At 37.3% G+C, this 14541-nt stretch overlaps 1 protein-coding gene across 1 annotated transcript; it reads left to right on the top strand.

Annotated features, from left to right (window-relative positions):
• Window positions 1-93: 93 nt before the first annotated feature.
• Window positions 94-3399, top strand: LOC113501096. Its single transcript, XM_026882110.1, has 4 exons — window positions 94-589; window positions 758-949; window positions 1410-1621; window positions 1703-3399. Exons 1-4 carry the CDS (start codon window positions 408-410, stop codon window positions 2896-2898), a joined length of 1782 nt encoding a protein of 593 aa, XP_026737911.1. The 5' UTR covers window positions 94-407; the 3' UTR covers window positions 2899-3399.
• The last annotated feature ends 11142 nt before the right edge of the window (window positions 3400-14541 follow it).

The raw sequence follows: 14541 nt of genomic DNA, 5'->3' as shown, positions 1-14541 counted from the left end.
TTCGCATAGATTGGTTCTTCTTTGTGGGAAAGGCCTGGACATGCAAGAGACATCCTACTGAAAAGCTATATCTTTTGTCGCCTTGAACCAGTAACTGAAATAAAAACAATAATAAATAAGTATCTACAGGTACACAAAGCTAAACATGCTTATTCAAAACTATGCCAAGTTATCGTTTGATTCACCTTGCTATCTTATCAGTATCTAGCTATTATCAACGGGTGTGGGCAATGGGACTTACTCATTTCGGTGCAAGTACGATTGTTTACAACGAATTAGTTTTGTGAAGGTAATGCTATAATGAGCTCAATTTGGAGTGCGGGAACAATTTCAAGCTGCGAAAGTGCCACATGATAAGATGCGAAATGTGAAACAAAAGGCAAGAGGACATAGTTGTGTTTAGTAAAATGGTGACTTGTGAGTTGGATGAAGAGGTGTCTGGAGAATTGCTTGGCTGGAAGCTGCCGGCATGGCAGGCACTCTTAATACACCGAGTGCTGCCCTCCTGCGGCGGTCTCTTAGTTTACATGACTCTTATATGTTACGATTTAACGCTACTTTCTGAACATTTTATCAACGGAAATGAAGGGTAAGGATTTCTTCAAAAACAATTTATACTTACTCACAAAGTTTATAGCATACGCTTAGGTAGCTTGATAATATAATTAACTACAACCAAGGTTAAATATGTACCTAAGTCGGTGGCATATTTAGGCATTCAACTACAATTTTGAATGTTTTTTTCTGATGTTCGCAGTGTCGGATCATTTTGCGCCATCCTCATAACATTACCGTCGTTGATATCTTTGGTGTTTACTTTGGCGTCACCTCCACCGGCACTGCAGACAGACCTGTCAGCATTCACTGTGACACTGCAGAAGAAGGAGATTCGATGGCTTGTGATGCAATTCGTTAACGCGGTTTTCTTTCCTGTGGCTGCGGTTGGCAGGTACGTGTTTATTGGACTTGCCGTAAAAAGGAAAGGCAAGCCTTCAGAAATTGTTTAAATAATGATAATTCCTGTCTCCTAAACTACGTTCCATGTTAAAATGTTCAATTATTTTTGTAACCTTTTTTCCCTTGTTTTATCTGATAATTAGTTTAACTCGTAATTTGATCAATATCTTAAGAGAGTACAAAATCCCGAAAAAACGTTTTATTGAAGTTTAAAACCAAGTACAGACAATAAAAATAACACGAAAGGGAAGTAACAAAATTGAATGATTGACACTTTTTAATACAAGTGCTACAGCGGCTGTGTTAAGTGAGTACCGGAGCCCGGAACTAATGTCAATGATCCTGTGTTGAATTAGTTTCGTCCGGACATTTACTTGCTTGGTCGTTAACACCCAACATTGCATACATTTTGAAAATGCCCTTTTATAAGTAGATACTCTTGATGTTTACAGGTACTGTTACCTTATATTCTGGTGGGTGGAAGCTGTATGCGCGTCAAGAGTTGAAGATGAAGAAAGAACACAGGATGCTATCAACAGAGCCCGTAAACCATCACCCATGGAACTGTACTTGTTTCTGCAGGCATTCCTACACGCTGCCCCGCACTCAATCCTTAACATCATCGATTTAATCACGCGATACTCTGATCTAACCTTCGACAAACGTAAGATTATCCCCTTCTTATACAACTAATTTTGTTAGATCATAAATCCATTAAGCTATTGAAAATATATTTTATTTTCAGTTTCAGTACAAGCTATTAGCATCATCCTATCCGCACTCCGGATGGCGAGCACAGCTACAGTATACAGAAGGTTTGAAAGGGAAAAATTAAGCGGAAGAAAATATCCGTGGCGTTCTAAATACGAACCTCTAGTCAATAAAGATGAAAACGATGATGATATTAAAACGAAAAACGATGCAGGAAACAGAGAAGAACCTATATACGAAACATTGACGAAGAAACAATCGATCCGATCGAGTACTTCTAACGATACTCAGTATCCTACTGGTCCTAATACAAATAGTGATTTGATCCAGTTCACTCCAAGGAACACAGTTGAAATGACGTCCGCTTTTTTTGATAACGAAGTGATGACGGATTCTGACACGAGCTCCGATTACCAGGTTCCTAATTCCTCCTACAGAAGTCGACTGCCAACAGAGATGAGCAGTGACGATGAATATATTACACCAATTACAATAATCGACAAAGTGGCACCTCTCAGGCGGCCTTTGGAGGTCACAGTGGAAAGAGTAGAGATTATACCTCCACCAGTGATGTTAGCACCGCGACCCGGGTCGTTTGCTGTGTGGGCGGAGAAGATGGTAGAAAATGCAGAGTCCATTCCTAATTGGCTATCAGCTCCACCGAGAAGAAAGTACTGTGACGAAGTTGTTCTTGATGAACCAGACATTCCAAGGCGGGTGCCCAGGTCTTTCATGCGAGGTTTAGAACCTCAGGATGGAACAGCGGCGTTAGTCAACTTTTTAGGGTGGTACTCATTTTTTGTGTCCCGGCTGCTATCGATTGCCTGCTTCATAAACAGTTTCCCTGTTATTGCGATAATAATTCTGTTTTCTCATTACCAAGCAATGTTGTTGTTCCTCATAGTGCCGCAAGCGAGTACGGTCAAGAGGGGGTTCTATATGTTCCTGGCATTCATATACTTATTCTGTTTGATGGAGTTCAAGATACGTTTCCGGCACGTGCGTGTGTGGCATGTGTTTTGGATTATAGTTTGTACTATAGAGACCATTGTGTTTACTGGAGTGTGGGCCTCTACGGACAATTACATGTTCGATTGGTGGAAATACTTCTTAGTGAAGGTGATTGTTGTCAGCACCTTGCTGAGTTACATGTGTTTTCTTGTATATTTCATCATATTACAGCCTAGAGAGACTGTCGTGTACATAAAAAATAAAAGTGATACTAAATAAACAATATATAGATTTAAATCTAGTCGTAAATGAAACCACCTATATATTGTAACGAATAGAACAGACCTGTAACGTGTAATGTTTGTAATAAATGTTTTAAAGCTACGTTTAATCATTTAGATTGTAGGGAACGTGTAAAGTTTGTCTGATAACTTTTCACTGTCATTCAGTCTTGTATTCCCACTGCCTTTGGATAACCGTTAGGTCAGCCGTCAGGTGCACCAAAGTCTACTTATTACAAGTACTGTAGCAAGTACCAAGAGTAAGAGACAATGAGTTGTGTTATCGTTTGTCACATTATATAATTGTATTTGTGACATTGAATTGACTAGATTTCCATATACTTTCTACATGTACAAACATTAATTTAGGTTATTTAAGGAAGCTAGAACGGCACAACTTAGGTACATAGATATTATTTTATATTTATTCCAACGACGGTTATGATTAAGCATTAGGTACAATGTAAGTTTAATAAATAATGAGAAATAAAAAAAATAAGCATGTTTGTTTAATGTATCCAATTTCCAGGAATTTCTGAGTAGCAGTTTATTATGAATCATTTCGCTTACGTCTTTCCTTAACTGAGATGTGTCAGAAATGTGCCTACGACTCATACGGATGTAGAGCTACTTAGAGGCCTACAATTATATCTACATTTTTTATAACCATTTGGAATTTAACTCTTGTGTCACTGTGTTTCTCAAACCTTCAAGTCACAAGCGCAAGGACGGGTGTCTCTTAGGACAAGCATCTATGGATCATACAAAGGCTTGTCCTACGCGGGGATCGAACCAGCGACATGGTTTGGCGTAGAGACGAGAACCACTTGACTATCCTTGCAGTCGATTTCATATCAGTATAAAAAATCGAATCTTTGGCTACCCCCTAGGTCTGTCCGATCGTTACGCTTAGTGACGCCTATGTGTGAATCGATCAAATGTGTTGTATTGACCCGTCAAAGTCTCGTGACTTGTCGAAAAAAGAATATAACTCTTATAGATTTAGAAGATTCTATTCGCACAAATGCTAGTAAATATGTAAATTCTTCAAGCCCGTTTAACCGTACACAGACTGCAGCGTTGTTATTAACACTAACTGCTGCTCGCAGCTTCACTCGCTTTTAAGTCGGTTATAGATGCAAAATCATTACCCCCTTTAAAATGCCCATTATACTTCGTATTTATAATATTATTCTATAGATGTATAGGTACGCAAAATATGGAATTAAACGCATATATATACACACTTACTTACTGATATAAAAAATATTTTATCGTTTACTTGGTCCCATTACAATAAGAAATCGAGATATATTTAATGCACTTTCATGACCCCTGCTTGAAACTTTTTTGACCTCCTTACGTAAGAATGTGACAGCTCTTTAAGTATGTTACGACGCATTTTTTCGATAAATAAATATTGATAAGAATAACACTTAATATGATCGTAAAAATATTTTTTATAGAGGTCTCTTCATACCTTTTTTTTTAACGTTTTGTCTGTGTTATTCCAAAATGTCAGCTACCTCCATACGAAATTTCATGAAAATTGCTTTAGTTGTTTAAGCGTGAAGAGGTGACCAAACAATCACACATCTACAAACGAACAAAACTGCTCACAAACTTTCGCGCAAATAGTACTGCAATATCAAAATAAAGATTTTGTTACAACTTTCTAGATATACCTAAGGTTTGCAAGAAATTAAGTTAATATCAGTTCTTAATATCAGTTAACTAAATTAACGGGCATCTTAATGTGGCATTTATAAGTCCGTGAGCCTGCAATTAACTTAAAAGTAGTAAAACAAATGTTCGTGATCCAAGCAAGAAAAATAGATACTGCGTTCTAAGAATTCCAAAGAGATCTTGATGAACATACGTAAGATTTTAACCTATTCTTCTTCCATACCCTGTGGAGCAAACCAGTGTCAATAAACAAAGCTTTGTATTACTTCAAAGCGCAATACACAACTTCAAGTTGTGATTGAAGTTTCCCTTCTGTTCTACAACTGAATATTTTTTACACTCTTCAGCTATTTACGTTTATAAAAACAGATACATTTACTGATTTACGTTTTGTTTTCGTAACCGTTATTCAATTGTATGTGTTGACACGTTTTAATGACCTCTTTTAAATCTTTATTCGGTTTTCAATCACTTTGAAACGCGATTTAAGAGATAAATCTTTTGTAAGTGAATTATGTGTGTACTTCTCTTCGAGCCGCGGAATGCGCACAAAAAATAAAGCAAGTGTTATAAAATAAAATCGGTGAAGTAAGAGTCGGAATTGCGATATTGTCCGTTCCGTACAAACAGGCTAAAAGCAAAAAATTGCTAAGTATCACTTAAACCCGACTTTCTAGTTATAGAGGCATATAATTTGTAAAAAAATCTAGCTATTACGGTCCATAAGATAGATAGGATTCGCTTCCTATCCTTTGGGTAATTAAATATTTACATACAAGCAGGTCAACCTAGGTAATAAGGCGTGTTAAAAAAAATCATGTGCTTCGTTTAAAAAGCAAAGTTTCCCACAAACAACGATTCTGAGATGTAGATAAAATAAAATGCGATTTGCCCATCCTTATATCTATAATGTTCCTTGGATCGTAGATTTAAAAGTATTCTTATTGTGTCGTTGCGGTCGTTTCAGGTCAGCAGCCTGACCACATGAGCCGAACTGTATCTTAACGCTTATTATATTTACACAGAGAGCCATTGATTACAACACATTTGTGAACTTCTTTTTTGAGAGGTCAAAGTCTTGACACCTGATCGTAATGTTTCAATGTCAGTTGGTGTGCTCTTCTACAAAATATAGTTTAATTGATTGAAAGTGGTCCTGTTTTTTTTGGATAGGCAAATAAATAATCCAAGTATTTATTTTACCACAATTTTGTTATTAGACACTTTGTGTTTTAAGTGATAATATGATTATATCTTGGCTAAACTTAGCTTTTTAAATAATAATGTAATCACTAGTAAGTACCTACTCGTATTCATAAAAATAAATTCGACTCTATCAAAGTTTCGAAGCGAAGATAGCACGAAGCCATTTTGTTGTAAAACATTGAGATAATTGAACAGTTAGCGCCAATTGTTTACATTTTTACACACGTTAGTGTAAACAAGAGTGTAGAGATTAGCCTCACGGCAGCAGCACGAGGTCTCCTATCGCATGAGTCACGTGTGGCCACAGACAGTGGGTTTAAAGATTATCTCTGGCTACTAATGATGGGAGATAGGATGAAATGGCGCCACCCACAGGCCACTCAACGTAAGACTAAGAAGTCGTGAGTTTAAAAAAGTTTTCATAACATAGAATTACACGTACTGAGCTGTACTTACACGTGGGCCTGTACGAGACGTGTAGTATCCAACGATGTTTTCTATTTCTTCTGGGGAATTGGACTTGACTGAGGATTTGTAGAATTGGCAGCAAGATAAATTCTGGAATTTTTAACTATATTCTCAAATACCCAAAATCTTATTGATGGCTTATTCCGCACAGGAAATCATTAAAGGAATCCCCCTGCTTAAGCTTTTGTTTAAAAAAAAGTTGTAGCCCGGTAGCCACGTGGCTTTTAATAAAGTCGTTCCTGTACAATAACAATGTCTTAATGGACTTTCTCCGCACTGAGGAAGAGGGAGAGCCATGCCGGTCTCTTACCAGCTACAACCCCCGGAGTGTACTACCCTTCCCCAGTGCGTGTACTAATGACCGAGGCAAAGTGAAGCAATCTACCGCGAGTGTGCAGCGACCCTAGCCCGTAAATAGCAACAGGTGACGCGTCACACCGCACGCGCACCACCAGCCACATCTTATCACTACCAATGTTTATACAACTTCCCACTTTTAAAGGAGTTTGTTTTGGGAGCGCAACTTCCCGCTTCTACATGCCAACACTAATAGAGTTATAGGGTTAAGTAGGGTACAAATATATGGGTTGGAGTGGATCTTGACAACTCGTTTTTTTTCTTATAATTGTTTGTTAGGCAAGTTAGTAGTCGTGTGTGAGGGATTGCAGCGCATTGCCATATACCGCAACAAAAATGCAGATGGCGTAGCATAGAGGTTCAGGTTTAGTCAGTAAGAGTCTGACACTAACCATTTCCTCCCCCGAGGGAGTGGGTGTCAATGATGATGCCTTAACAAAAAAAGGTAAGTTAGTAGTTACTAGAGACTCCCGCTGGAATACTCCTGGTGTGATTATTTTCTTCTAATGCTTATCGTAAAGTGGATAAACAGATAGCGTCAGAGATTTCTCCCTAGACATCTGACGTGGCTTGGATACGAAACGACCCTATGACCTTTCGATTTGTAATTAAGATGACGTCAAAAATGATAACTGATGATAGATGTTAGATGATGTTGATAGCATTTTATACTGATACGTAATTAAACATAAATTTAGAAATAGACTTTGCTAGTCATATGATTACTTACAGATTATAAAATTACTGCCTATCAAAGAATAATCCCAAGTTACATAATCAAATGCACAAAGTACGTAATTAAATTAAGTCATTACAGCGTGGCTCCCGGTTATGCGAAGCCCTAATGGAAACTTATTATTTCATGGAAGTGCATTATACATTACTATACTTGATATCATCATTACCATACAAATAGGCTTGTATTATAGTCTGTACATCTAACACGCCGCCGGCGAACACTATACCACACAACAGTCGCAAAAGCAAGTTACAAAAGTCGAACTTACTGTCTTGTAATAAAGACGATAATAAGTTTGAATTTGTTAGAGTATTGCGTGCTGGATTGTACATGTACACTGCTCCACACCAATTATGCAAAAATCACTTGCGAGAATCGACCTTGTTATTTCAGGTTAAAGGCGAAGTTAGGGTCAAAATGTTTGAAGAAGCATTGTGTGGTGAACTGTTTTGTAAGGGGAATGCATCGATGCGGCGATGAAAAAGGGCCGGCGATCGCACGCGTTGGCCATTACGATTATTTTTTGCTAATTTACCATAAGCGTGCATTATACATGTCGATGGCGAAGCGGAGATGAGAGTACCGGGAACGGTAATTGCCGGGAAGAACTTGGATATTAAAAGAAAATTGTTATTTTAAACGGAACTTCGATTTGAATCGATTACGTAATCTTGATCGACTTTCTGAATAATATTTCAGGGAGACGATCAAAGTGTATGACGTTTAATAATGAAGACTGTTTTATTGTTTGGAGCAATGATAATGATGCAGCGTAGGTTATTTTTAACTGAAATTAAGCAATCAAGCGCAACAAGTGAATTTATAGTACCAATAAAATAATAGATATTACACAGTTAAACTAAACTAATTAGAATACCCATCTAAAGTAAAATTATTCAGAATCCATTTATTTAGAACATAGCAGCAATTTTTGACTTATAAAAAATTGATTGACCGGATCAAAAGGATCAAGGATCAAAATTAAAAAAAAAACAACATTTTGTCTATCAAATGATATTAGTTTCTATTTTCAAAAGTCGTCACAAGACTTATTAGATGCAAAACATAAATCAGATCTTATCCGACTACATGAGTATTAAATTTCATTTTCCTTGCTGCTAGTACTTACATCGGTACACAGCATGAAGTTCGTGTATCTCAAACATTAAATTAAGTTAATCTGCAATCAACACCTGTGTTTAGATTCTCTGTTAGATCAAAACTTGGTCCAAGATATATATGTACAGTTACTGCCTAGATTTTATTGCGTAGATTAAATCGTACATGAGTTATTGGCTACGTGTATTCTGCATTTTAATTTACATACAATCAATTGGAGATTATAATTGGAATCAACCGAGATTGCTCTTGTGAAAGTTAAAACCGTCACAATGTGGTTCGTTAATTAATGGTTGGTATTTATTCGGCCATCAGAATCACTGATTTAACTAGCAATGGTTAAATGAGTGATAATGCAAGCTGTTGCCAAACATACATACGTCCTTGCAAACTTTCGCGTTAGCTTAGGATAAGTTGTTTTTCACATCATTTTTATGGCCTTAAAATCCAACATCTATGCGGACTATCAGAACTAGCCTAGTGTAAGTGTCTTCTATGATCGAAAAAGTCCAATTCTATAACAGCCAGCATTCACTAGCAACAAAAGAGCTTCAGCAGTTTTGTAACTGTCTTTCAACTTCAATGAAACTTTTCTATCGGTGACACGTCACAGCGCATCCCTATGTCGCGTCGTAGCTGACGAAACAGTTAAAACGACTGATTTACCAGCGAATATTGAATCGAAAGAGCATAAAATATTCTGCATATCTGTCCAAGATAATCTCTGACAAAACGAGTCCAGTATACAAAGGGGATTCCATAAACGGAGCCACATTTCAAGTGTCGTTTGAAACACTGAAAGCTAATAAATTATTGAACCGGACAAATGTGACGTTGCAACGCAAAACTTAAATCATTTAACAGGATATAAATCGCCGTTTCAAACCTTTATCTTGGTTACTTGAGTAATCATTAATAACCTGGATAGCTTGACCTACCCCTGCAAGAATGATAGACATTTGTCGCAAGTAATGAACAATTTTGCTCGAACATTCGTGCGTAATTCGCTTTTGTTTTGCACCTGTGATTTAAACAGTAATAGAATCTTCAATATCATTATTTTGAACATCAGCTCGTTACAGTCCTCTAGTCACACTTTACATCTCGCTACTTATGTACATTAATAAGTTAACGTTAAATTCAATTCTACATCGACTCCGAAACCCCCATCCTTAAAACCGAGTGTCAGTGTATCCAAGTTTACGAGGCAACGGTTACCAATATAAATAGAAACCTACAGATGGCTAAGTTATTGAAGACGATCGCTAATCGATAAATGAATACGTGGATAGTTAATAATAGTACATTGTCGGAGAGATAGTATAGAGCTCCTTATGGCTAGCAGTCGGAGGCTGGGCCAAGGCCCTCGCCGCTGTAACCCAACACCTCGTGTATTCAATCTTCTCTACTAATTTGCGATGAGTACAGCAGGGCTGTCTCAAGTACGAGATAAAACGATAAAGGATTTTAGCTTATGATAAACTTTGGCTTGTAGTGCGGTTAGGCTTAATATACTTGGGATGACTTTTTTGATAGCACAAATATCTATAGGTATACCATGACAGTCATCAACATGACAGGAATGACGTAAAAAGAAAAGAGTAATAACAGCAAGACTCAATAAAAAAATCTAGAAAGCCAATTTAGAGGCGAAAGAAAACATGGTATTAGTTTCTCGAAACTCGAGTTAATTGCATCCATCTCTAGACAATTTCATACATTGTGTGTCTTATTAATTGTATAGTTGTGTATAATAAACAAGCCAATATAAATAACCATCTGTTTAGACTGCCGAGAACACAACAATTGAATCTAGATGTGCAGTAATAGAGGTGTCAATAAGATTTTATAGGCAAGTGAACGAGTTCGTTAGCGGAGGCTGCGATATCGCGTGCAGATAGCCCTGCCGGCCGGCGGGGCAGCTCGGCCGGGGTAAAGAGGCGGAACCACACAACGGCTCGCGTTGTGCCGGCGCGACGATAAATCGAAGCCGCGACGACAGCGTCGCTGTCCGCAGAGATCGAACCACACGATTACTGAACTTACGATTATATTCTGAAGAATCTCGACGGCCCCGTCCTACCCTATGGTAATTTGTTGCAATAACATTTCGCCTCCAGCACACGCCAGCTCCACGACGGAGCCTCCATAAATTCACTAGATATAAATAGAGAGTAATAATGTTAGACCTTATCAATGCAATTTCTATTGTGGTCGCGTCTGTCCTGCTATCCCGTGAGTTATATCACGATAGTTGTACCTAATTACATACTTAGTAAGCGACACGATTGGAACTCGTATGTCAGACAATAGTTTATAATTTAAATTATTGTAACAAAACTCGCAGGTCAATACACTGCGCGTCTCTATTTACTTTCAACTAGATGTAAGAACTAGATTCGATCTTTTTATTTTGAGACTGGACTACATATTATGCACAGTTAATCTATTCTTCATCGCGTAACACGAGTTCTGTAGCCTGAAGCCAAAACCTGTGTGGGCGTTGGATTTATTTACAGGAGTCGTTCCGGAACGGAAGCTAACGATAAGTTGGACACGAAGCTATAACTCCAATATAATCATTATTTAAAGCGAAGGAATCAGCTGACTATTGAGTAAATTATTGCTATTATACTGCAGCTAAATGCTATCAAAAGAAATAGATAACAATTATCAAAACGTTTCCTCTCACGAAGACAAAGAGCAAGGCGAATGTTTACATGCCTAAGTTCAAAAATGTTTATTGATTACAATACACGGACGATGGCTGGCAGTCGGTGATAAGAGCGCGCTCAATGTTCCCGAGTGCATCCATTTCTCTACGACACGCATCTACTTGTGTGATAACGTAATGACTTTCGAGATTGACTCATGTTCGTATTGTGTGGAGTAAATAAACACGTAGGTATCGTAAGGAAACGGTAGCTGTGAGCGCGAGAATCCGAGCGATTTAAATAGATCCACAACTTTATAACGTATTTATTCAAGCTCAAAAGTTTTCTGTTAAATATTTGCGTTGTTTTCCGCAAAAGTTGTACAGTACCTGGCCGTTGTTATGCTTTTAAAAACACATAATAAGACCACCGGTTATCGTACCCTGTCAAAGATATCCAACCTTTGTGGATTGCAACCGTTTATACTTCTATTAGTATTAGCATAGAGATCGTGATGATTTCAATGCTTAGCCACGGGACTAGTTTGATACTGTTAATACCTGGATTCCATTTACACGCAGATATACCAAGAGCGAGATCTGTTACGTTATTCCTTCCTTAACCGACAATTTGAATATATAAAACCGTTTAATTTAAGGCGAAATCTTCACTCTATTACAATAAAAAGCAAAATTGAATTCCTATTCAAGTTTAAGTGTTGGTCTTGACGTAAATAAGGATCATATAGTTTAATTATTACAGTTACCGTGGCTGAGTGTTTTCAATCGCTTACGAATAGGATGCTTAACTCGAGGCAGTTTAAGATGAGCTTTGCATTGAGTGCTGTATGCTGAGAAATCAATTAGCATAATTTAAATTATTTGTGCCTTTTAGAACGGGTACTCGAACTGTTAAAGAGGATGCAAGTTTCTATGGCAACCATTGCCGTTAAATGGAAGAGTATAAAACGTTTTGCAATGACTTATGAAACTGACTTTCTTTTTTTCTTCTTTTTCTGATTAAATAAAGGTTATTTTAAAATATGTTAGAACAAACGGTTATATAATTAATAATATAGCATTAAGACAGGCTACTTTTAGTTAGTATTTGTTCATCCAAGGTGTCAAATACATCCGTACTAAATTTCATCGAATTCGATCCAACCGTTTGGGCGTACAGCTAACAAAGATACTATTTTGTTATTATTCACCGTTAGTTAAGATTTTAAGGGTGTCACTTCTTTATACAATTGCAAAAAAATAGTTTATTTCATTTATACCGTTCTCGGAGTTTCATTGAATCTTTTAAATCTTTAGACGTTGATGTCATAATTAATTTATCTGTTTATTCCATAACCGGCTACGTTAGGTGTACTAAGCAGAGCCAAATTAGGCGACGCCATTTTGGTTTTACATTAACTCATAAATCACTCTTATTTATTTAAGGAATGCATGATAAGTTGATGAGTTAATTTATTCGTTCTAGTTTAAATAGTAGACGTATGTGGCGCTATATTAATATGCAGTGCAGTCTGTTATCGTGTGTTGTTTGCCTAATTAGTTCCAACGCGTTGTAATACTTTGTTTCATAGTCTGGGTTTAACATTTTTGGAGTTCAGACAGGCTAACTACCTCTGAAATTCTTATTTCAATTCAATTTCAGAAAGGGATGGCTCTCTAGGATGTGTACAGCCATCTCACTTCTACAAGATCACATCTCACTTCTTTAAGAGGTGCCGGTTTTTGGGATAGCTTTTTTTGGGTTTCTAATGGATGTGGATCGGAAAACCACATGAAAAACCGTTAGGGATATTTAAAGTAATGTTTTCGGTAAGTTTTTATCATTCTCCAGCCAATTTATTCAAAATACGCCATATTATATTCTTCTTGGTTGGAATTTTCGTTGAGCGCATCAGTTTCCGCTTCCGTACCGCTGTCGCCGCCACTATGACCGTGGCCTTAGCCATCTAACGTAAGTTCTATGAACTGCGCGCTCGACGATACAGAATTTATGTCACGTGTTATCATTGAGAATGAATTTTGTAATGGCACGCGTTTTCCGGAGCCGTTTGCAAGACACTGTCTGCTGTTTACATAGTAGTACACCTCTAGCGCTATATTTAACGTCAGTAGAAAATGGTAGATGTATGGAGAGGACAGTTCAAAGTCAAGTGACTTTATCATCGTCGGCCTAGCCTTTTCCCAACTATGTTGGGGTCGGCCTCCAGTATAATCTAAGTACTAGTGTTTTACAAGGAGCGACTGCTTTTCTGACCTCCTCAACCCAGTTACCTGGGCAACCCGATACCCCTTAGTTACTTAGTTACTGACTGGTTCTCTGAGTTTCTATCTTCTGACTACCTGTAACGACTGTCAAAGATGTATGAATAAATCCGAGACCCACAATTTTACGTGCCTTCCGAAACACGGAGGACCTCGTTATGACAAAAATGGTCACCTACGGACCGACCGTTTTAAGGGTAGCTTAACTTGTGATCGATCAACTTGTACTGTTATAACTTAGCCACGAATCACGTGGCGAGACAATAGTCACGTGACTTATCGCAACGAAATGTCATTTTCATACATTTAAGGGATATTTATTATTGTTGACGATGATAGGAATGTCATTTTGTTGATACAAGCATTCAATTAGTTCTAGAACATGTTTGTTGATTAATTTGTGTCAATATTTGCAGATATTAAGATAAAGACTAAATCGGTTGACATAATAAGGCAATTGATTTCGCGTTTTACTTATGTAGGTCAAACAGTCTAATATGTGTCTATAATTAAATAGTAACATGTTCTCTGTTTGGGTATAATATTATACTTGTTTACTCCTTATTAATTAGCGATATGACATTTACGACAGGATATGTCAACAACCTTTGAGATATTTAATTAATGAGCATTTCTTTTTGTTGTTTGGAAAATGTTGCATATGCAACGGGGAATCTTATTGAAGAAAGTAAAACATTAAGACGGCAATTATTTAAGCGTTAATTAACACAAAACTATGTGCATGAGTATTTAGCAGTCATTGTCGCGCCTTCGAAAGCAGCTTCGTTCAATTTCTCCTAGTTACAAGGAGGGTGTTAAGTTTGTGTGAAAAGTAATAATGTATTTACTTCCTAAGTTCTAGAACTAAGACTTTATTTGATAGCGAGTTAAACAGAATATCTCTGATATAGTGGTTTCTTAGGTTTACGCGAATGTTAGACATTGAAATGAAACTACTTTTACGGATTTTATCGCGGTTTAATTTTAGATTTTAGTTCCCGACGTTTCGAAACCTTTGCAGGTATCATGGTCACGGGCAGACTGAGATAGTGTTCGTCTTGACAGAAGATGCTGCTCGTTAAAATATGAAAAAAAATATAAAAAAAAAATATGAAGGTAGAACGAGCAAC

Source organism: Trichoplusia ni, chromosome 15 (genome assembly GCF_003590095.1).
Source record: "Trichoplusia ni isolate ovarian cell line Hi5 chromosome 15, tn1, whole genome shotgun sequence".
In the NCBI taxonomy this organism is placed as follows: Eukaryota; Metazoa; Arthropoda; class Insecta; order Lepidoptera; family Noctuidae; genus Trichoplusia; species Trichoplusia ni.
The sequence above is the reverse complement of the archived record's forward strand: the minus strand, read 5'-3'. Positions and strand labels throughout refer to the sequence as shown.